The sequence below is a fragment of the Bubalus bubalis genome, chromosome 21 (genome assembly GCF_019923935.1).
Source record: "Bubalus bubalis isolate 160015118507 breed Murrah chromosome 21, NDDB_SH_1, whole genome shotgun sequence".
Taxonomy (NCBI): Eukaryota; Metazoa; Chordata; class Mammalia; order Artiodactyla; family Bovidae; genus Bubalus; species Bubalus bubalis.
In genome coordinates, this window is record NC_059177.1 from 6451711 (window position 1) to 6476021 (window position 24311).

General features: G+C 46.1%; 1 protein-coding gene and 1 long non-coding RNA gene across 10 annotated transcripts in view; one reads left to right on the top strand and one right to left on the bottom strand.

Moving 5' to 3' along the window:
- OSBPL10 (oxysterol binding protein like 10) overlaps nucleotides 1-24311 on the bottom strand; it is a 334487-nt gene that overhangs the window by 232951 nt on the left and 77225 nt on the right. The window contains exons 1-2 of one of the 9 annotated variants that reach the window (XM_044934023.2): nucleotides 16789-16840; nucleotides 11093-11162 (exon numbers count right to left, since the gene is read on the bottom strand). The exons of 2 other annotated variants lie outside the window; for them this stretch is intronic. In XM_044934023.2, the coding sequence (XP_044789958.2) occupies nucleotides 11093-11162; nucleotides 16789-16825 (107 nt within the window). In that variant the 5' untranslated portion in view covers nucleotides 16826-16840. Of the gene's footprint in view, nucleotides 1-4767; nucleotides 4974-5092; nucleotides 5425-7862; nucleotides 8365-11092; nucleotides 11163-16019; nucleotides 16127-16788; nucleotides 16924-24311 lie in introns of those variants that run through there. 6 more of the 9 variants (XM_045163948.1, XM_044934026.2, XM_044934025.2 and 3 more) reach the window with 6 other exon arrangements.
- On the top strand, nucleotides 17155-19630 carry LOC112581218. Its single transcript, XR_003105711.3, has 3 exons — nucleotides 17155-17237; nucleotides 17679-17759; nucleotides 19512-19630. It is a non-coding gene; the product is annotated as an uncharacterized LOC112581218 (long non-coding RNA).

Sequence of the window (24311 nt, forward strand, 5' to 3'; positions counted from 1 at the left end):
TGCGATGCCCACAGATACACATGAGCCTCAAAATGGTAAAGAAGCGCAAGGCACTGGGATACAGAATCTGGTAACAAGTTCGATGTGACTTCACGGGAACACCTGAAATTCACACCCCGGAAGTAGCAAGCTGGGCTGGGCTCCGGGGCAGCCTGGGCGCTGTATGGGGCCTGAGCCCCAGGGCTGGGCCAACCAGGAACTAGAGGTGCTCACAAAGCTCTCTAACCTCCAGCGGGTCCTTCCACAGGACACTTTTCACACAACAGGGCAAGAATTCCCTCTGCTCTGGGCGGCCACAATGCCACTGGAGTCCATAACCAGGGGAAAAACAGAGGAACTGCTAGTTGTCTGAATGGCTCAAACAAATCTTGGGAGCTGAGTACCTGGCCTATCGACACTCACAATCTATCAGCAGAAAGTAGTCCAGACAACTTGCGCTTCTCCACAAGCCGTCTTCATCAGAGACCCACACTTCCCCTGGAGCCCAAAGGCTCAGCATAGCCCCTGCCTGCTTTCCCCGCCTCCCACTGTCTGCTCCACCCATGCCGGCTCCCCCAGCTGCCTCCCACCACAGGGCTTTTGCTCATGCTCTTTCCCCACGTGGAACAGTTATTCAAAACAACACTGACTCTCTGTGCAGCTGGTTTTCGCATCAGCATCCCAATGCACCATCAGTGGGTTTCTCTCATTAAAGAAAAGTCCAGGAGGTGACCCACAGCCACACCCAAGCCACAGAACCAGTCTCAAATCAAATCATGGTGCAATTAAGGAAGGAAAAAAGTCAGTCCTTCATTAGCTTGAAAATACTTGCCACTCCTGTGTCTAGAACATGGTTCCTTCCCCTATTTATACCGCACGGTAACTTTAGGAACAACTCAAGTGCCACCAACTTGAGAAAGCTTCTCCTGACCAGGTCAAATCCTCCCACAAGTTCTCACCTGGAACTTGCCCCTCATGGCCTTGGCCCCCATGGGAATTTGCATTTACAGGATTATCCAATTTACTGTCTGGTTTCGGCCCCCTCCCCCGACTCTACCCTATCCAGAGACAGACAGCGCCTGACACCTCACTGATACTCAGTATTTATTCAGTGAATCAATGAAGGGGGAAAACTACCAGATTCCTACCAGATTCCAGTTTTCAATCCATGCACCCAAGCAGCTGGGTCGCCACTGGGAACTCGCACAGGCACTTGAAAATACGTCCCATATTTGAGGGTTACACAGTGAGGCTTGCAAGTCAGACACCAAGCACGCAGACAATCCAGCCAGTTTGGAATCTGCAGGCACACGCAGTCCATCAACATGTAACTGCGGTTCTTAACACAGAAGCATATTGTGCTTTTATGGTGATTATTTTTTCAAATGGCTACTGAGTTGTTAGGACATAAATGTACATGAAGCTGTTTGCAGATGACTGCTTTAATCAATGAAACCGCGGGGCATTTTCTTAACCTCTAAGCACCACAAACTAAGAAAGTGTACAAACTGCCACCCTGATTCTCACAGTATCCGACAGACAGCCATCATTATCCCTCAGTTTTCAGGGGCTGGGACTCAAAGAAACTCCAAATCCAAGTCCTGCTTGTCTGTGTCCACACCCACACCTGGTTCAGTCCAGCTCGCAAACTCTCTTTCGAGTCTCCCACAAGTCCTCCTTCACCACCTGCTCCGGGTCACCTCTCCTTACCCACTTAAGTGCTTCATTCTCCAAACCTACCTGCTCCAAGAGAGCGAGCGCAGCTGAAAGTCCCCCTGCCTGCCCACAGAGGCGCCACTGCATCCCCAGCCCACAGGGCAGGCACACCCGACAACCCAGGTCTCAACCCTCCAGAATGCCAGTTCCTCCAAGAAATCTTCCACTCTTAATTATTTGTAACATTCCAAATGTCCTGGACAAGACTATCTTTTTTACCTCTCTCCTCCCCCCTTGATCTCTTTTGGGTCATAATAATAAGGCTATACTTCTGGTCTCCACCACTGCTCCTGCTGCTGCTAAGTCACTTCAGTCATGTCCAACTCTGTGAGACCCCAGAGATGGCAGCCCACCAAGCTCCGCCGTCCCTGGGATTCTCCAGGCAAGAACACTGGAGTGGGTTGCCATTTCCTTCTCCAATGCATGAAAGTGAAAAGTGAAAGTGAAGTCGCTCAGTCGTGTCCGACTCCTAGCGACCCCATGGACTGCAGCCCACCAGGCTCCTCCGTCCATGGGATTTTCCAGGCAAGAGTACTGGAGTGGGGTGCCATGGCCTTCTCCAGGTCTCCACCACTACCGTGGATAAATCAAGATACAAAAATGCCTTTGTGGGCCAGGACTCTTCAAAGTGTGGTCCCGGGCCCAGCAGTAGTATCAAGCTCACCTGGGAGCTTGTTTGAAATGTAAATCCTTGGGCCCCATCCAAGGCCGGCTGGATCAGAAACACTGAGGAAGGGGTCAAGGAGGCGTCCAGGTGACTCTGATGCAGCTCAAGTTTGAGGAGCACTGGTCTAAACTAACAGCACATCAGCAAATCCCTGCCCACTTCTTCCAAGAGACATGAGAGGAAAGGACAGAATATATCTCCCAGTTTTCTTTGTCGGCATGTGTGGCCATGTGAACTGTGGCAACAGAATGTGAGCGGAAGTAAAATGCAGGACAGGCACACAACACACCCTCACTCACACAGGTTGGAATGGAGACATCCTGTGGGGCCACTGGGGATCCACAATGAGTGTGCCAAGGACCCCCAGAGAGAGCAGCCTGGGACCCTGAATCACAACCTGGAGGAGAGCCACCTGCTAAAAAACATCCTTATTTCTACAAGGATGAGAAAGAGGCTTCTGCTTATCTTATGCTTCAGATCTGTGATGGCAGTCAGCCTGGCAAATTCACCAAAAATCTTTTCAAAGTGTCTATTTTCATGTCCTTCTACTCCTCCTTTCTGTGATGTTGAAGGAAAGTTAACGGATCAAAATAACCTGGAGTTAAAGCTCCCCTCTGGGTCCTCCCCACCATGCTATGCAAAACAAAGAACTCTCACCAGAAGGAAAAAAAAAATGGACATTAAGGTTGATTACACTCAGCTCCCAGCCGGTCCAGCCCCTGGCCGAGCTCCAGAATTCCTTGCCCCAGCCGTTTAAGAGATAACTACTCCGAACAACCTTGGGGAAGAACAGGCCCCTTAAGACAGTAGCTTTCCACATACATGCCTATATATACTTCCTCTTTTCTCAGGTCAGCGCAGCAGCTCACTAATCTGACTGCTGCCCCGTATCGCCTCATTAAAGGTGATCTGTTCCTGTAAACTGCCAGTCTTTCCAAACCTCGCCTTCTCTAACTCCCTTACCCTACAGATGTGAAAACCAAATTCTATCCATGAGAGAGGAGTTGCGGTGATTTCTGAGCCACCAGGGGTCACGTTATTCAAATGCTGACCCTGCCTTCTCTTTAGGAGTCGTGGTTTCAACGTGGCCTGGATTTCCTGTCATGGTGACTGCCGGTATGCAGACAGCTCCTGGCAGATCAGAGCATTGAGAGCAATAATCTGTAGAGTGTAGGGAAGGAGCCTCGTCTCCAACTACAGCATTGTGTGTCTCCAGCCCCTGCATCCCTCCCCGCCAAACCACCCTGGCAGAAGTGCAGTGTTCCCCATCTATAAACACGCCCCCTTTACACAGAGGAAAGCAGAAAAGGTAGTGTACAACCTCAACAGGCTTCAAGGAAAAGGCGTAAGCCAAGTTGCCGTCCACACCCTGACCCTCCCCATCCACCCTGTGCCCTTGTTGGAATGGAGAAAGACTCAACACCTCTTCCCTTCCTGCTCCGTCCACTCATCACCCAGGCCCATTAGCCTTTCCAGCTCCCAGAGGCAGCTTCACAAATTCATCTCATTCATACCAACCAAATATTTGCAAAGGACATTACTAAGAAATGAACTGAATTCTGGTTTTTTTCCCCCCTCAATCAGGATGACAGAATAACCCAACGAGCACAAATCATGCAGGCTATGGGAACACATGAATGATTTTTCACATTACCTATTTCAAAATGACATCTTAATTCTAATCCCCTGCCTCAGACAAAAAACAAAAACAAAACACACCTTTCCACTGCTTCCTAAAATAGTTTCAATGAAAATACAGGTTTGAATCAGGTGCACTAAAGAAGGTTATCATTAATTTACTTTTTTTCTAAAGACAGTTAAAAGTTCTATCCTATTTGGAAGGAAATGATGGGAGACTATCCGATTAAAAATTGCAACAGATTAAACATAAAGTGTTCTTCCAGGACCGCCTTTGAAAGTTGAGTTAGCAGCTGTCACGTGTAGGTAGGAGCTGCCCACCCAGCATTAAGAAACGCATTGCCGGGGGGGGGGGGGGGGGGGGGGGGGGGGGGGGGGGTCACATCCCCTGGGAGGAAGGAAATTACATTTGGTTTCCTGCAGGGTCAGGGCTCTGTCAGGCATTGCTGCATCAGAAATTTACGACTTTCATCCTAAATGGAAAAGTTAAATGCATTTCGGGACAAGGCTTCACCAAATTAAGTGCAAACGCCAGATAAACTCCTGAAACTTTGCTAAAGGCCTTTCATTCTGGAGAAATGAGTAAGACGAACCGAATTCCTAGAGTGGGTTCAATTCTAATTAGCATCTCAAGCTTCAGTTTGCATCTTGACTGAGGAGCAAATGAACCTAACTGTATACGAAGGGAACATACTTTAGGGGCTATGTTAACAAACCAGGGAGGGTGCAGGGGAGAGAGGAGAGAAAAAAGGAGGCGTCAAACCAACCTAGGAGACATGCCATCAGTCCTCATCAGGCCAGCCTCCAAGTGGCAACCTCGCTCTGTTCCAAGGCTGGGACCCGCGGGGAGCGGCAGGCCCACTTCACAAGGGCTGAGAACAAGCCACTGCTTTGGAAACAACACGTGAGCATGTGCTTGCACATAGACACACCTGCGTGCACACACACGCACACTCATCTGGACGCACACAGCCACACTCACTTGCGCATGCGTACATACAAAGCAGCTGCCCTTAGGCTTAACTGCTTTCCAATCCTGGCATCACAGCGAGTCATCTGTCAACACCTGTAGCCTTTAATTCCCACCCTCACCTGTGTTACAGACTTTCATGAAGGTTCAACTTCAGGATCTGAAAACTGAAAATCTGACTTTTTTACTTTGGGAGGGGATAGCGTGCTAATTGCCATCAGCATCCAGTTAGCAGCAGAAAAATAAAGGGAAAGGATTGGGGTGGGGGTGGTGGGAACACGGGGGGAAGCAGCTCATTAATGCCAAGAGGCAGAAATCACAAGCAAACTACAAGAAAATTACAAAGAGGAAAACTGCAGTGAAAAAAAACTCTTTTAAAGAGGAACTTCGCCAGACAGGCTGCTACTGACAAAAAGTTAAGACATTTCATCTAAACTTAAAAGTGAAAAGTAAAACAAGAGGAAAGGGCTTGAGAAGGGAGGTGACTGCCCAGCCCTTGATGCCTGAGCAGACACCTTTAACACCCAGGTTACTATTTTTAGAAGGGAGTAAGGACCCCTCCCATTCCGTGTGGGGCTCACGCCAGGCTCGAGGCCTCGCCCACCCGGGCCCAGGACCCAGCTAGCACTGGTGTCCCCCCTGCTGGGATCTGCCTCACCTTCCCAGGCCCTCCGTTTTGTTTCTACCTCCAACCCCACACTAATTATTGATCAAGAGAAGCTAGTCTCCAGCCCAAATATTCACACATCATGGTTCAGGAACACAGCTCAGTGACAAACTCCCATGGACCTCACCCAGACAAATTCTTTATATTCCAAAATCACTTTGTACTCTGAAAGGCGTGTCCTGGAAATCTTTCACAGAATCATAATGTCTGTAGAAATCTGCATACTCCAGGCCCTCTGTCTTCTGAGAAGCTCCTACTCGGACTCCTCGAGTCCACCTGTGCCTTGTTCTGACCATGGCAACAGTGGCCTTGCTCTCCAGCTAAACAGCCTTCTCTGGGTTGAGTGACTGACTACTTGCCTCTTCTACAGATGAAAATTTCAAGTGCGGAAAGGCAAACAGCACGCTCCCTATCTTATAGAGAGGAAACTAAGTGTAGATTTTAATCAGGCAATCTAGCCGTAAGGCCCAAGGCTCAAAACCATGCAGACAGTGTGTGTTGATCAAAGTACCGTTTTCACTGCAAAGATGCAAAACACAGGGTCGAAACTGACAGAAATATACGAAAAAAACAAAACACAATCAGATTAGGAAACTTTTAGAATCCTTTTGCCCAGAGTTGGACAGATATGTAGAAAAGGAATGGGAACATACAGATTCAAAACAATATATTTCCAAGTTTTATTTTAAATGTTACAAATAATTACATACCCAAATGAAAAATACACACACACAAACTTTTTAATATAAACTTTTTAAATGTGCATGGAACATTTTGCAAAATGTTGGCTAAAAACAGCATCAAAAAGTAAAAATTTTATAGGGCCAATCTTTAGACCTCACAATAACATCTGACATGTTAGAGACTTTAAAAAAACTAGTAGTATTAGTTTTAATAATACATTATATATATATATCATATAACTTAATATATTCATATTAGGAAAAATATGGGTGGGTATTTTTAAACTGTTAGCATGGGGAAGGCACCAAAACAGGAGAGGCAAAACCATAAAGAAAAGTATTTACACATATTTATAAATTTTAAGCAATCCCCAGTTAAAAATAAGCCATAAATAAAACAAAAGACAACCAATAAAGCAGAGTTTTAAAAAAGAGTATTTTTAACTGTCTTCTTGTAAAAAGAATGTTCTTACAGTTTGGGTCAGCTGTTCCCTGCTTCTGAATCAGCAGAGAAGTAGTTTAAAATGTGGATTCCGGACTGCCATCCCATAGAGAATCGGAATCTTTGTGGCTGAGATCAGGAAATCAGGAATATGAATTTCAAAACTTCCCTAGTGTGTGTTAGTCTCTCAGTTGTATCCAACTCTTTGGGATTCCATGGACTATAGCCCTCCAGGCTCCTCTGTCTGTGGAACTCTCCAGGCAAGAATACTGGAGTGGGTAGCCATTCCCTTCTCCAGGGGATCTTCCCCGCCCAGGGGATCAAACCCAAGTCTCCTGCATTGCAGGTGTCTTAGCCACCAAGGAATCCCTAGATAAGTAGAAAAAACCAGTGCAAAATCGAGTCAGGATAAAAACCTTAAGCGTGTTATTCACACCCCCTTTTTTCCCCCCTAGCCTTTCAAGCTTTTCCTCCTAATCATTCATTCAGCAAACATCTGAGCACTATGGGCCCATCCAACAAAGCAGAACGTATTGTTTAAATATGAGCTGACCTTATTTTATCTTTGTGTGAAAGAGCTGAAGCCCTGCTCCTAAATCACAACAGCTCAGACAGTAGGTATCTTGGCTCTGCCACTGCGGGAGTATTTTTGAGAAAGATTTAACGAAAAATTATGTCAGCGGGAATGTTGTTTCTGCATAACTGGATCATCAGCTAGCATCATGTAGGTTCACCTGGGCACAGCAGCCCCAGAGACCAGGCCGAGTGGCTGCTGCCTCGTGAACCACCTCACCTGACAAAGCATAAGCGTTAAGTCAAAGCGAACTTTTAACACCAGACTGGATGCACTACACTTGGATTTCATGTATGATGAGATTCCATCTGCCTTTGAAGACCAGATCATTACATACCTGGAGCAAGAACTGAGACCTTTCTAACAAGGGTTAATACAGGCACTTCTGAACTCCTATTCACTCACGTTTCCAAGGCCATTGGCTAAGAACTTCAACTACTACTTCTTTAAACTGTAAAATGTCAAGACCCATCTTAATGCTCACGGTTCATTTTCATTCTTGCCATCGACAACACAAGGAACTTACCTGGGAATCCTTGAGATGGGCAGAGTCTTGAATCAAGTCTTTGCTTTACACTAAAACCTTGAACATACACATCAAATCGCACTGAAAAGAATACTGGCTAAAGCCCGGGGGCAAACGTGTGTGGGCAGCCTGGTGCCCACCAGGATGAAGAGAGATGGAAAGCTGGCCTGTGGAGGCCAGGGAAGCAGTTAGGATCAGAAGCAGGCCCCTAGGCTCAGGTTTTCTGCCCCTAAATATCCAACTGAATCAGCCTGGAGAAGGCAAGGCACCCCACTCCAGAATTCTTGCCTGGGAAATCCCATGGGCAGAGGAACCTGACGGGCTACAGTCCATGGACTCACATGAGTCAGACACAACTTAGCAACTAAACAACACAAATCCAGTGAAATCACACCCTAAACTCCACTGTCCCTGGATCAAAGCATCCTTTACTTTTCCCTACAGGCTACATGGCATAGAGGAAAGAGGTGTGATCTGGCAGGAAGACAGGTGGTTCGACCTGTGGTTTTCAAACATTTGCTACATCAGAATCACCTGCAAGTTTGTTAAAAACACAAGCTCCTGGGCCCCTCCCACAGATTCAGGAGGTCTGGGTGGAGCCAGAGAATTCCAGCAAGTTCCCAGGTGATGTTGATGCCTTAGGCGGGACCACGCTTTGAGAGCTACTGGTCCTCACTCTGTGACCTTGGCCACGGCACTCATCCACTCAGAGCCCTGATTCCTGCATCTGCAGAGCCAGAAAGCTGGCTCGTTCTCTTCTGAACTGTTGTTCCACCATCGCTGTGCCTCAAGGTCCGAGTGGGTATAAAACAAGAACTTCCCAGCGTCCACATCACTTTTCCAAATGCAGACAGTGAATCGGATCCCATGCTCATATTACACTATATCAGCGGTTTAGTTAATTGGCAACAAAGCCAACAAGATAGAACTTAAAACAAGAGCCAGTGTTTGCTCTTTTCTTGGAGGTGCTGTGCCAATATGATTTGGCAAGGTTCTCAGATGTGGTCAGCTGGACCACATTCTGTGATATCGATAAAGCACTGTGGATACGTTTACTCATTCTATGGTTAAAGAAAAGAGAATTTACATAAACTCAGCTAAATTTTAAAGAATTTGGCTTTGGTTCCAAAACTAAGTCTTAGTTCTAAGAATTCACTCAATTCTTTAAAAAAAAAAAAAAAGTATATATATATATAATAAATAAATATATTTTTATATATATAAAAATAAATATATATATATATTTTTTTTAATGAGTACCAAACTTGCTAGGCACTATATGCTAAATGCTAAAAATACATAGGCAGGGACTTCCCTAGTGGTTAAGAATCTGCCTGCCAACGTGGAGGACACAGATTCGATCCCTGGGCCCAGAAGATTTCACGTGCTGCAGGGCAACTAAGCCCCCGTGTGCCCCAACTACTGAAGCCCACACGCTTAGAACCCATGCTCTGCAACAAGGGAAGCCACCACAAGAGGCCCAGGGGCAGCAATGAAGACAACCCAGAGCAGCCAGAAATAAATAAAAGCAAATAAAATGAAATTTAAAAAAAAATGTAATACATATGAGGTGGGGGACAAGGTCTCTGATTTGATGGGGGTATGGAAAATGTACCAAGAAACAATAAGGTATTTACAAAAATGAACACACAGCTTTAGCTGTGCTGAGAGTCTCGTGTTAAGAAGAAAGTAGAATGTGACCTAGGCTAGAGATTTCCCAACACAACATGTCCATGAACTGGTGAATGGATAAACAAATTGTGTGATATAGCCACACAACGGAATACTATTTAGCAATAAAAAGAACACAACATTGATGTGTGCTATATGGGTGAACCTCAGAAATAACATGCTAAGTGAAAGAAACCAGATGCAAAAAGATTATACGTTGTATGATTTCATGTATATGAAGTGTCCAGAGAAGGGAAATTTATAGAGACAAAAGCAGAGGAAGAACTTCTCTGGAGGTCCAGTGTTTAGGGATCCATGTTTCCACTGCAGGGGGCACAGGTTCATCCCTGGTTGGGAAACTAAGACCCCACATGCTAAAAATAAACCAAGAAACAAGCAAGCAGTGACTGTTTGGCGCTGAGGATGAGAACAGTATTAACTATACACTGGCTAGAGGGAATTATTTTGGTGATAGGAATGTTCTCAAACTGAATTTTGATGATAGCTGCACACTATAAATTAGTTAAATATTATTGAATTGTATGCTTGCAATGGGTAAATTTTATAGTGTTCAAATTATACTTTAATAAAAGTGTTTTTAAAAACTTCAGCAATCCTGGCAATATCCTAGACCAGGGTAGAGGTGTCAGAATTACTGCCAGGGTACAACTGACAAGACCTGATAATGGACTGGGAATTTCATTTGGGGGCTGTTACACTTCAGAAGCCTTTACAACTTCCAGGAGGTGTTGATTGGCAATTGGATGAATGGATCTGGAGTCCAGACAGGATCTGAGCCGGGGATTAAAGATGAATAATCTGACAATAAGTAGCCAAGAGAGCTAAAGGCACAACTGAGACTGCACAGAAAGAGAAGACAGGGAGGAGAAGGCCCAGCATCAAGACGTGAGGAACTCTTAACATTAAACAGGAAAAAGAGATGAAGAGAACAAGATGGAGAGACGGGAGGACAACCAGAACCCCAGAAAGAGAACATTCATGAAGGCAGGAGTGATCAGCCGTGCCAAGTGCTAACAAGATGTCAGTAAGATAAGACCTGAAACATGTCTTCTCTGTGACCATACACAGATCTATTTGTATATTTCAAGACTCAAGGATTCCCATGACCCTGACTTTACTATAAGGCAAATCAGTTCATGTTGGTATGCAAGCCCAAGGGAGACAGGAAAAGAACTTCTCTTTTCCTCCAAACATGTATTGTCTAAGTCCACCAGCTGCTTCCCAACACTCATGTTCCATTTTTACTGGGATCAGTGGAAAGACAGATCTCTGGGTTGAAACCAAGGTTACAACCTCAGCTCTGGCTCAATTAGCTTGTGGTCTGAAACCAGATGTAGCGGTGACAGCTGACTATCTATCCTACCTATAAAATAATCATTTTCTCTCTCAAATCAAGAGAACTCTAATTGTTATCTGAGCTGATACACAATGCCAGAATACATTTCCCAATCTTCCTTTAAGCTAGATGTGGCCATCTAACTAAGTTCTAGCTCATGAAGAACAGTGACGGATTGGACTCCTTCCCCTCCTCTACTTGCTTTGTTGGAAGGTAGACACAGTGGCTGGAATTCCAACACTCTTTTTGAACTTTGAGGACACGGCCACACCCTAGGGATGGTGAAGGAGAAAGTTAAAAGGAACACGAGCCTCTGAAATCTGTGGAACCCCCACACCAACCCTGAAACAATTAAGCAAAAAAAATCATGTATGTACAATGGAATATTATTCAGCCATAAAAAAAGAATAAAATAATGCCATTTGCAGCAACATGATCAAACTAAGAGCAGTAAATCAGACAGAGAAAGACAAATCACATGATATCACTTCTACTGTGGGATTTCAAAAAAGATACAAATGAACTTATTTACAAAACAGAAACAGAACTACAGACACAGAAAACAAATTTAAGGTTACCAGAGGGAAAAGGTGGAGGGGAAAGGATAAATTAGGAATTGGGGATTAACAGATACACACTACCATAGATAAAATATAATCGACAAGGACCTACTGTATAATAGCACAGGGAACTGTATTCAATATTTTGCAATAACTCATATGGGAAAAGAATGAAAAATAATAGATATAGATGTATGTATAACTTAATCACTTTGCTGTACACCTGAAACTAACACAGCACTGTAAATCAACTACACTTCAGTAAAATAGATAAATAAAGACTAAACAAGAAGGAGCTTAAGGTTAACAAAAAAAAAAAAACACCCGCCTACCCTCTGAGGTAGGTACTATTACTACCCCTTACCAACCACAGGAAACAGAGAGGGTCTCTCTCTCAACCAGTCACACAGCCCATCAGCAGAGATGATGTGAGCCCAGGCAGTATTCCCCTAACCCCTGCACCACCCTGCCTGTCTCAGAAAGCTACCAGCACACTACACCCCCCACGTCAGGACAGGGTGCCTCAGTCTTCCAGCACCTTCTAAGCAGAGGTGTGGGCTAGGAGGGACACGCTGCTCAGGAAATGTTGACCATTCAGACTTCACGTCAAAGGTGGGATGTCCGGCTTCCCTGGTGGTCCACTGGTTACGGATCTACCTTGTAATGCAGGCGACACAGGTTCAATTCCTGGTCCGGGAATATCCCCACATGCCATGGAGCAACTAAGCCCATGAGCTACAATGACTGGAGCCCGAGCACCGACAGCCCATGCTCCACAACCAGAGAAGCCACTGCGACGAAAAGCCTGAGCACCGCACCTGGAGAGTAGCCCCCTCTTGCCGCAACTAGAGAAAGCCTATGCTCAGTAACAAAGACCAGTGCAGTCAAAGATGGGATGTCTACTCAAACCAGTGAGCTGCCTGGGTTCAAGTTCTCCTCACAGGATTATGCAGGCAGCTAACACCTGGGAGATGGGAAGGAGAGAACATAAAAGTGGTAAAGTCTAAATGGGATGGTCCAAAGAATTCTCACTAAGCTGATGGGTTTCACCCCAGAGAAATCACGCCTTCTGCTTCTTCCGGCCGCCGTGGGTAGCCACCCCACCCATTCTCTCCCTGGGTCCTCCACACCTGCTGTGATCCTGCTTACACCCAGCTTTGTTTATGGCTTGCTTACCTCCCCCAGCATGAGATCCCAAGGCTCCCAGCCCTGCAGGAAACTGAACATTCAGCAGGAGCATCGTAGTCGCCTGCGGTTCTCAGGGCCGGGGAAGGACAGTACCACCCTGGCAACTAGTCCCAGGCACTCATGCAAGAAGAAGCTCACGTGACCAACAGGCAGATCAGATCCGGCTGCCACCAACGGCCCTGGAAAAACACACATTCCCAAAGGGAAATGCCGTGCTGGCTAGCTCTACCTGGCATGTCATTAAACTAACTTGAAAGGGTCCAACACACCCAAACACGATTAAAGTCTCAGCTGCTTCTCCAACACATGCTCCAAGGCCTCCCAGCAACATGAGCCACCATGAGCACAACATCAAGGCCACAATAAAGCCGCGAGGTCACCAGGTCCTCCTGGGAGTTGTGAGCCCAGTACGCTCTCTGGGGACACAGTCCCAAGCAGGGGACACAGAGGCCCAAGTGTCCACACATGCCCACTCTCCACACGCACTCTCTCAGGGAGCCTGAGTCAATATCATTTCTCACCTGGTCTGACCTTGTAAAGATCTGCGCCTGGGGAAGTCACCGGTGTTCGTGGGACCTCCCCGATTTTCTGGGGAAGAGGCAGGGTCGGTGCCAACAGCCAGTCAACATGAATGCTCAGTCGTGTCCGACTCTTTGTGACCCCATGGACTATAACCCACCCGACTCCTCTGTCCGTGGGATTCTCCAGGCAAGAATACTGTGAGTGGGTTGCTGTTTCCTTCTCCAGGGGATCTTCCCAACCCAGGAATCAAACCCACGTCTCCTGCATTACAGGCAGTTTTTTTAACTCGCTGAGCCATCAGAGTGAGTGGACAGAATTCCCAGTTTGAAGTTTTTCTTGAAAGAATTTTTCTAGCGGCCACTACCAACATGTCTACAGTGGCCAAAAATCAAACATACATGGACAAAGGAACCAGGTTATAAGTTTTTATCTCGCAGGGCTTTTCTAAGAATTAAATAAGTTATTTTCTGTAAAATGCTGAGAACAGTGTCTGACACATAGCTACCAACATATATATTAAATATAGAAATTACATATACATACAATTATTTCTCAAATAATATTTTAAGGCAATACTTAGCAATTACCTTAAAAAAGTGTGGTCTTATTTTTTTCATTTTACAATTAAGGAAGGAGCTTTTCTTGTTTTTGTTGTCAGAAACAGCAGGTTATGGAATTTAATTTACTCTGTTCTATTTGCTAACAGCTCTGTGACGTAGATATTATTTCTATTCTACCTAAAAAGAAGCATTCCCAGGTGGCACAGTGGTAAAGAATCCACCTGCCAATACAGGAGACACCAGAGATGCGGGTTCGATCCCTAGGAAGGGAAGATCCCCTGGAGAAGGAAATGGCAACCCACTCCAGTATTCTTACATAGAGAATCCTGTGATCTCATACTGGATATACACAAGTCACGTGATGATAGCAAACCTGTCCATGTCAGAGCACATGGCATCCCATAAAGAGCACCCCATCCCACAGCCTCCTGGCTGCTCAACTCAATAGTGAGATTAAGGCCTAATGAGAGGGGAGCATGGAGACTGCTGCTGCTGCTAAGTCGCTTCAGTCGTGTCCGACTCTGTGCGACCCCATAGACGGCAGCCCACCAGGTTCCCCCGTCCCTGGGATTCTCCAGGCAAGAACACTGGAGTGGGTTGCCATTTCTTTCTCCAATGCGTGAAAGTGAAAAGTGAAAGGGAAGTTGCTCAGTCGTGTCTGACTCTTCGAGACCCCATGGACTGCAGCCTACCAGGCTCCTCCGTCCATGGGATTTTCCAGGCAAGAGTGCTGGAGGGGGTGCCATTGCCTTCTCCGATGGAAACTAGTAAACATCAACCAAATCCCAAACATCAATGATATTTTCTGAATCTACTTTGAAATCACCACTACACCATCTCCAAGATAAACACCTGCCGGGAGCCTGCGTGAGAAGCTCCGCCCATGGCAAAGGTCATGAGGAAGGAGGCTCGGCATACGCAAAGGCGGGATCAAGCCTCAGGAGTCCCCCTGGAAATTCTCAAGCATCTACCCTCAAAACCAGAGTCTGCCTACTTTCTGCTTTGTGCTCTCACCTACACCTCTGACTTTACGGGGGGCTGTCCCACACTACCTCTCTCTGAAAAGGAGAGTTAACTTACAGCTCCAGTTAATAAAGTTCCTGGGTGTGATAGTGTTTCAACCTACAAACTCCTTTGGAAGTCCTCTAGCCTGCCTGAATAGGTTTTTCCGGCCACATGTGATTGCTCAGAGCCTCCCAACTGTGAGAGGCATGAGATGTTCTAAACTGTCTAAATACAGATTCCTTTGAGCAGTTAAAAGATTGATTAGAAATTGTATTGGTAAAGGGTTTTTCACTTGTTGGGCCAATGTTTGCTGCTAAGTCTCCATATCCCTTACTTGCTGTGTCCCTGGCAGTGTATTGATTAATATGATTGGTGTAAGTAGTAGCTTTAATGTTTGTAACCTTGGACCCTTGAGTTAATTCTTTTTCTTGTTATAGCCCACCACACCTTTGCCCTGTAGGAATGCAACTTTATCTAATGCTTTTGGAGGGTGGTGCCTGACTAATCACCTTTAGAGAAAAATAAGGTTTCTGAAGAAAGGGTCTTAAAATGTTAACAGGCCTCCGGGCCAGAAGATGATGCAAATCACCTAAACCTTTGCATGTGGTACTTTTGCAGGAAGACAGCCTGGCTTACTGCATGACTCTACCCCTTCCCCCTTATCCTCTATGCACAACTTAAGGTATAAAAACTACTTTGGAAAATAAAGAGGGGCCTTGTTCACCGAAACTTGGTCTCCCCATGTCGTTCTTTCTCTCACCTTCTGGCTGAATTATTCAGCCTCTTTTCTCCACTGAATTTCCTCACTGAGCTATCCTTATTTCAGCCTCTTTTCTCCACTGAATTTCCTCACTGAGCTATCCTTATTTAACCACTCTTTATATTCTTAAGTAACGTTTAATTAAGCAATTGTTCCCTGATCCTCGCCGACGCCGTCCCGGCTTCGAATTCCCTGGATCCACCGGGGCTGGACCCCAGCAAACACCGAAGCCTTCTTAGCAAGACAGCCTAGGCTTCCTTGCCAAGAAACTGCCACTTGATTCGCTGTTCTGACCCCTCCCATCCCCCAAAGAGGGGGAAACAAGACGTGTATTCTCCACCTCCTGGTCCAGCCTGAATTTTGACCACCAGTGGCCACTGTTCAACCTTATCTATCTCCTCTCCTGTGGAGACAGCGTGAGTTTGGGGGTGGCCCTGCTAAGCTGTGTGAGGTTTCACAAACACACAGAAGACGGATGGAAGGACCAAGGTCAGGCAGCAGCACGCCAGCTCCTTCTCTCGCCCCGTCCATTACCTGCCACTTCAGTGTGCCCAGCAAGAGCAAACGAAACAGTCCACTTCATGAAAAGCCAATCTCTGTTCACTGCATTCTTTGAGCTTTTTATACCCTCCCTCAACCGCCTCTTAAACTGTTTTTCATAAAAGATATATGACCCACCTGCTCCTACCACTCCCAACCAGAACGAATCTCTTTCATCAACCTCGTACCCCCCACCCCGCAGCGGACCGATGGGGCTGAAAAAGTGGGAAATCGTTTGGCTTCCTATTAACCGTTACTATTATTATTACCATCTTCACCATCATCAGGTTCCATGACTGTCTCTGACACCTAACCTGGAAACTCCTTCAGGGCCACATCACTTGATGGGAGAATCCCTCTGGGCTCGGCACAGAATCTCATATATTGAGGACTCTAATGCACGCCCCCTGTTGGGCCAGGGTGACGGTCAGTACACAAGAAAGTGTCCCTTCATTATCATTCACTGTCCTCATTTATCTCCTATCACCACCATCACAACCATAATATAAAACTCTCTAACATCAGTACCATTCTCCATCATCAAGGACATTTTTAGGTCTATGAACATGCCTAAGATGCCACACGAGGACCGGAAAGTTAGCATCATTGACTCTGCCTCTTCCCCAGCGTACTTATCCCTGATCAGCAGAATAATCAATCCCCAACCATTGAAGACCTAGTTCATCCGGGGACCACCCTGAGCCCCTAGTCCCCCGACTACGAGCAGATCGGATTCGAGTTTCGGGGATAAGAGCGGCTGCACCTGATGACGACGATCGTGGTGTCAGGCCATCATCCATGGCTAACGGAGAACTCCCTCACGTCAAACTTGATTCTGAAGACCCATCACTCATTGAAGACAGCTTGCCTGCCAAACCCACTTGTGTAGAAGATTTTATGTTGAGAGAATGCTCACAGCTGTGGGAAGCTAAACATTTCCCCAACCCTCTGGAGAAGCAGGGAAACTGCCCAGCCTGCCTCTGAATTACTGATGTCATAATTTATTGAAAGGTCTCTGCTAGGTCATAGGTCACACCCCCTATGCAATGCCAGGTACCTACTCCAGGGTCTCTCCCTGGGGGGAGCAGGGGCAAGCAACATGGAGACAGTGGTCCCCGAGAATCTACCTTTCAAGGATCTTATAGCCCCGAACCTGACCAGCACTCAGCATCAACACACTCGTCTGGTGACCTCATTTCATCATCTCCTAAAGTAGGTGGGGTACTCTTCACTCTATTTTACCAATATGAAACCTAAGGCAGGTAAATTTCCCCCTGATTTCCAGCTAGTTGATAGAGGGACCAGGACTAGGACCAACTATTAGAACTTTTGGTCCACTGCTTGTTTCATTCAGTAATGAGGTTGCCCCAACTCATGTTTACATTCACTGCCAGGCATTCTTCTAGATGCTGGGGACAGAGAAGTGAACAAAACAGATAATTCCTGCCTCACGAAGCTGACATTTCAGTGGGAGGAGAGAAATTACAGACCTATAATATGTAAAAATACAGTATCAGAAAGTGAAAACCAGGCTGCCATTTGGCACAGTCTAATTTCCCCAGGTCAGGGAAGGTCTGTCTATACGGAGGACTTGAGCGGAGACCAGAAGGAAACGGGAGAGGTGTGTCAGCTGAAGGGAAAACTGTGTTCCAGGCAGGAAGTACGACATCAGAGGCGGGAGCAGGCTGGGCATGCTGGAAAAAAGCAGGAGAAACGCAGACGTGACAGGAGCAGGTGAGCGAGGGGGCCAGAAGCCAGAGGGCCTTGCAGGCTGTGCTAAGGACCCCAGATTTTACTCCCAGGAAGACGGGAGGCTTCCAGAGGGTGCTGACACTAGAGGGTCACTCCAGAACAATGCTTAAGCGGGTGACTGGAGAAGCTGGGAGGTCCATTAGGAGCTAACTGCCAAAGTCCAGGCAGAGATGTACCCCAATGGACCACATGTAACATGTATACATAAGCCACGTAGAATTTTCCAGCACAACTTAAAAAACAACCCTTTCTCCTCTACCTGCGTCCTGATAACTTACTTGTTCATCTATTAGCTGACTCAGAGACAGGGTGTCCAGCCTGGGATATGGGTGCCAGGCATTTCCACTGTGTCAGCGGCCTGCTTGTATTGGCCATGGTCCACAGTGAGGATGAGGTTAAGGAAAGGACCGGCATTGACTTTGGTTCCTATTATTTTAAGATGTTTGCTTGACTCTCCACAGTCTGTGAGTCTCTGGATTGCGGCCATCAGTTCTCTGATTCGATAGTCTATTCCCATAGGCCAGGATGTATTTTAAGAACCAGAAGATATTGATCTCCAGTAGGTGACAGAGGTACTGGGGATAAAGAAACAGAAGCGAGGATGGACAGCAGCTCCCCTCGGGCACTGCACACAGCTTGGCTCTCACCTAACTCGCGATCTGTAACCGACAAGAAACCTGGGGTCACCTCTTCAACTGCATCAAGAGCCATCCAATAACACTGACTTTAGGTCGCTGGAAAAAAGTCTCAGCATAGAATGAGGTCTCTTAAAATAATGTAACCTTGGGACTTCCCTGGTGGTCCATTGGCTAAGACTCTGCACTCCCAATGCAGGGTTCAATCCCTGGTCAAGGAACTAGATCCCACATGCCTCACCCAAGATCCTGTGTGCTGCAACTGAGACCCAGCACAGCCAAATAAATAAGTTAAAAAAAAAACCTAAGCATACAACTGTATGGCTGTGAGCATAACTGATGCCATCTTGGGCCCAGGCAGCTCTTCCTGCCCTCCTGCTGACCCCACCCAGAACTGTACTGAGCGGTAAATCCCACGTCTGTCGTTAGGGCCTTTGTGGTCAAGAGGCATAGTTTAATAATCACTAGGACCAGGTGGCCTCCATGCTCTGTTAGTCCCCAGGCAATGATAAGAGACCTTGGTTGACATATTCCTGGCACCCATGCAAACAGTTACACTTCATAAACTCGATTCAAGAAGGCATGTGCTGTTTCTGAGAATCTACCCCACCCCCAGGTTATCTAAAACCGTCCTAACGTTCCCTTGGAGGTACAGAGTGCTTCTAGCATTCTTGGAATGCTTCTAGATCGCTGTCCGTGGGGTCTCCACCCCACTCTGTAAGTTCCCCGTAATAACCTGGTCCATGGATTATACAGAGCTGCCTGCCTTGTTTCTCCACCTGCAGACACTTTCTCAGTTCAGTGGGCTCTCTTCATACCCTCCACCCTCCAACAATAACATCAGGACTCTTAGTGACACGGGGCTTCCCTGGTGGCTCAGACGGAAAAGAACCTACCTGCAATGCAGGAGACATGGGTTGGACCTGGGTCAGGAAGATCCCCTGGAGAAGGGCATGGCACCCCACTCCAGTGTTCTTGCCTAGAGAATCCCATGGACCAAGGAGCCTGGAGGGCTACAGTCCATGGGCTTGCAAAGAGCCAGACACGACTGAGTGAGAATGCTTCCACTTCTTAGTGATGTTAATTTTCCTTTCTATAGGCTGACCTAAGGAACCCTCCTTCGAGGCCATTGAAGAAAGTAACCTGAGGCTCACATGGCCTCCTCCAGCGGCAGGGCCTGGCCTCCAGCAGCCCCTCACGGCTTCCTTTCCACACCCACTCTCCTTCATAATAACGGCCTACATCCTCTTAACACCATGACCTCCCGCATCTAACCAGTGTTCTCCACCAAAGGAAATGCGCTGGCATTCAGCCAGAACACCTCTCAATTTGGTTTCTGGTCTTGTGCTCTGTTTGTGAGGCTGTTTTTGAGGCACCTGGAAATTAGTCCTGGGGAAAAGAACAAACATAATGAAAAATAAAAGATTCCATTAACTTGATGACTCTTGTGGCTGATGAAAGCTATGCCTGGTGCCGCTCAAGGTTAAAAAAAAAGGGGGGGGGGGGGCAGGGAGCGGGGAGTGGCTTACTAAATAGCCTCCTCTCAGCAAATTATTTCATTAGCAAAAAAACACAAATTGCATTCCTACAGTGACTGACTGACTCAGCAGAGACTCTGGTGCCCGGCAATTTCCGGTCCAACAAGCACTGCGATTCCACAGACCCTCAGTGTCCCCATCAGCTCTTGTTCCCCAGCTGTTCTCCACATCCCAAGTGAGACACAGGCTACTCGTGGACCTCACATCCATCTCCCTGAACTGCCGCCACTCCGAGCAGCAGCCTTGAAACCAACCACGTAACATCCACTCAAACAAGAAGAAAATCTGATACGTTAGAGGCACTGAAATGCAAAGCCTGAGCAAAGCAAGTGATCGCTGCCCTGGAGAGATGAGGACCACCGGTAGCATCCTCGTCCTCTGGCCTTTCAACACAGGGACATGGGCTTCCGGCAGGGACAAGGCAACTACAGAATTCAGAGGGAGGCCAGGACTCCAGAGATGCGCCCCAATCTGCTGTTTTTGGCAAACACAGAGTGACCCAGATCAGAGGCAGTACTGTTGAAATACAGCTTGGTCTTCCACTGCAAAATGTCACTTCCTTCAACAGCAAGCCTAAGTCTCCCAAGACTTACCAATATTTATAGCATGCTTCAATTGCCTTCTACTTCAATTTAATCCACTTCATGAATTAAAGGGCCTCTCTTTCCTTTCTCCCAATCATTCTGTAAGCCAGCAGGCTCTCATTTCAAACACAGACCAGAATAAAATGTTCTCCTTAATCAAAGAACATGGTTTCAAGGTCTGCCACACTTGGGCTATTACTTTGATTTTGGTATCACAATGGCACGGCCTTTCAGAACACCAAAGGAAGGTTCCTATTAAATGCAGCATGGAGCCTGGCCAGCACCCCACTGCCCCTGCCCCTTACAGCCTTTAGAGCTGTACAGACACTCATGGCTGACCTCAGGGCCAATGGCAGAGGCCCTAGAAAAGGAGTGGCAAACTTTTTCTGGGAAGGTCCCCAAAGTAAATATTTTAAGCTCAGTGGGCCACAGGGTCTCTGCCTTGACTATTAGTTCGCTGACTACCTGTAGACGAATGTAAATTGGTGCAGCCACTCAGGAGAACAGTATTGATGGTCCTTAAAAAAACAAAAATAGAGTTACCATGCTGCTGCTGCTAAGTCGCTTCAGTCATGTCCGACTCTGTGTGACCCCATAGACAGCAGCCCACCAGGCTCCCCCGTCCCTGGGATTCTCCAGGCAAGAACACTGGAGTGGGTTGCCATTTCCTTCTTCAATGCATGAAAGTGAAAAGTGAAAGTGAAGTCGCTCAGTCGTGTCCCACTCTTCGAGACCCCATGGACTGCAGCCTACCAGGCTCCTCCGTCCATGGGATTTTCCAGGCAAAAGTACTGGAGTGGGGTGCCATTGTCTTCTCCGAGAGTTACCATCTGATCCAGCAATCCCATGCCTGGGCATATGTCTGGAGAAAACCATACCTTGAAAAGATACGTGCACCCAAATGTTCGCTGCAGCACTATTTACAACAGCCGAGACCCGGATGCAACCTAAATGTCCATCGACAGAGGAATGGATAAAGAAAATGTGGTGCACATATATATAATGGAATATTACTCAGCCATAAAAAAGAATGAAATAATGTCATTTGCAGCAACATGGATGGAATAGAAATGATCATACTAAGTGAATTAAATCAGAGAAATACAAATATCACAGTATCACTTACAGGTGGAATCTACAACCAATACAAATGAACTAATTTACAGAACAGAAAACAGACTTACAGACATGGAAACCAGACTTGTGGTTGCCAAGAGGGAGGGGAAGCAGGGGAGGGTTGGATTGGGAATTTGGGATTAGCAGATGCAAACCAATATATCCAGGATGGATAAAGAGCAAGGTCCTACTGTAGAGCACAGGAACTATATTCAATATCCTGTGGTAAACCAGGATGGAATATGAAAAGGAATATAGGTACAAAGAGATGTGTGTATATATAAACAGCTCAATCACTTTGCTGTACACCAGAAACTAACACTTATAAATCAACTATGCTTCAATAAAAAGTAAGTAAAAAAATAGTGACAACTGATGTATATACTACAATCCAACCAGAATTTTGTTACCACCACATGGATTGAGATATCCTAGACTCTCTGCTTTTAATTTACAACAAAGCAGATCAGGGAGCGTAAACAAAAGCCAGGAGTCCTCTGTAAACCAAGGCAGAGAGCAGAAATGGTCACATGAGTGATACTAATTTATAAACACAAATAGAAAAGCAAAATCAAACTGTTCAACATTTCTATGCATGTATTAATTTAGGCTATCTTAGATCACAAGCTTAGAGGGACTAAACAGGAACTTCCTCAGCATTCCAGGAAGACTCTGTTTTCCAAAGCAGGGGTTCAGGTTCAATCCCTGGTTGGGGAACAAAGATTCCACATGCCGCAGAGTGTGGACAAAATTTTTTTAAAAAACTAAAGCATGGGCTCCAGGGTGCATGGGCTCAGTAGTTGCAGCTCCCCACCTTTAGAGCACAGGTTCAACAGTCGTGGTGCACAGGCTGAGCTGCTCCACAGCATGTGGGGTCTTCCCAACAAGGGAACAAACTCATGTCTCCTGGATTCTTTACCACTGAGCCACCAGGGAAGCCCCCAGTATAGTAGTGTGAACACAGCATTTAATAAATACTTGTTGAGTGAGAACAGGGTAAAAATTATCACGAATGAGACTTGCCCTGCTCTGCCATTCTTGTCTCCACACCCTCTGCCCTCCCAGCTCTTGTCTTGCAGCATCCCCTCAGCACAGAGGGACCTTGAGGGCATTATGCTAAGTGAACTAAGTCTGGGAAAGAGAAATCTGTACAACGTCACTTCTATGTGGAACCTAAAAAAAGGCAAACTCACAGAAACAGAGAGTAGACTGGTGGTCACCAAGGCTGAAGGGGTGGAAGATGGGAATGCAGGTCAAACGCCCCAGGTACATGTTTATACCTCAAACACAAACTTCCAGTTGTAAGATGAGTAAGTTCTGAGGATCTAATGTACAACATGGCAACTATAGTTAACAATACTATATCCCATACTTGAAAGTTGCTAAGGAAGTAAATCTTTACTGCTCTTACCACACAGTAATTATATGAAGTGATGGATGTATTGACTAACCTTATTCTGGCAATGATTTTGCAATATATTCATGTACCAAATCATCACTTCTTACACCTGAAAGTTATACATTGACATACAGGTATGTCAATTACATCTCATTAAGCTAGGTGAAAATCTCTTCAACATGGATCCAGCACTGTCTCCAGTAAGTCAATAATTAATGCACAATAAGTTTTTATGTACTCTGTGTGTGTGTGTGTGTGTGTGTGTGTGTGTGCACGCGCGCACTCAGAAGCTCACTCATGTCTGATTCTTTGCGGCCCCACGGACTATAGCCCACAAGGCTCCTCTGTCCTTGGAATTCTCCAGGCAAGAATACTGGAGTGGGTTGCCATGTTCTTCTCCAGGGGATCTTCCCAACCCGGGGATCAAACCTGTGACTCCTGTGTCTCCTGCTTTGGCAGGTGGGTTCTTTACTACTAGCACCATCTGGGAAGCCTGTTTACTCTGACAGGGTTCAAATTCTATCAAAAAATCTAAAACCCACATTGATAGATACTAAATTCTTCTCAGAGGGCCTCTATCCTAGAACACCAGAGAATTAGTCAAAATGCAAAAAGCAGTGTACAGATTTTATACAACTTCTTACTCACATATTTCCTCAATTGTAGAATAGCTATAAAATGTTCCTTATTGGTTTTTCTTTCTGGTTGGGTGGATCTGGCAAGTTTTAGAGAGTGGCCATTCCCCTGCCTATAAAATCAGGGGTCAGATGTGACAGGATTCTTAGACATTAAGCTGCCTTTGTTCTCGTGACCCTACACCTTCTTCAGACACCAACCTCCCTCTAAACTGACTCAAAGTCAATTTTTTACCACCATCCCCCAAAATGATCATTTCCCAGAATCCACCGCTCACCACAGATTATGTTAATCCATGCAATAAAAATGCAAATGCTTGTTCCACTCAATACTCTTAAAAGACTGAAGTGGATATTTTCACAATCACCTTTCCCAGCAACATAAAAGCTCTACAAATCTGTGATTAATTACTTCTCGGGCACCTGTTAATCTCTCTTCCTCTTTCCAATTAACCAAACCAAAATAAGTGGGTTTTCATATTCATGCCGAAGAACCCAACTGCGTTGATTCATCGACCTGGCCCTTCCCTGAAAATGACCACTTATCTCTCCTTTTGTATCTTTAACTCTTCAGCTTAATACTTTTCAAATTCTTTTTCATATTCTTTTCCATTATGACTTATCACA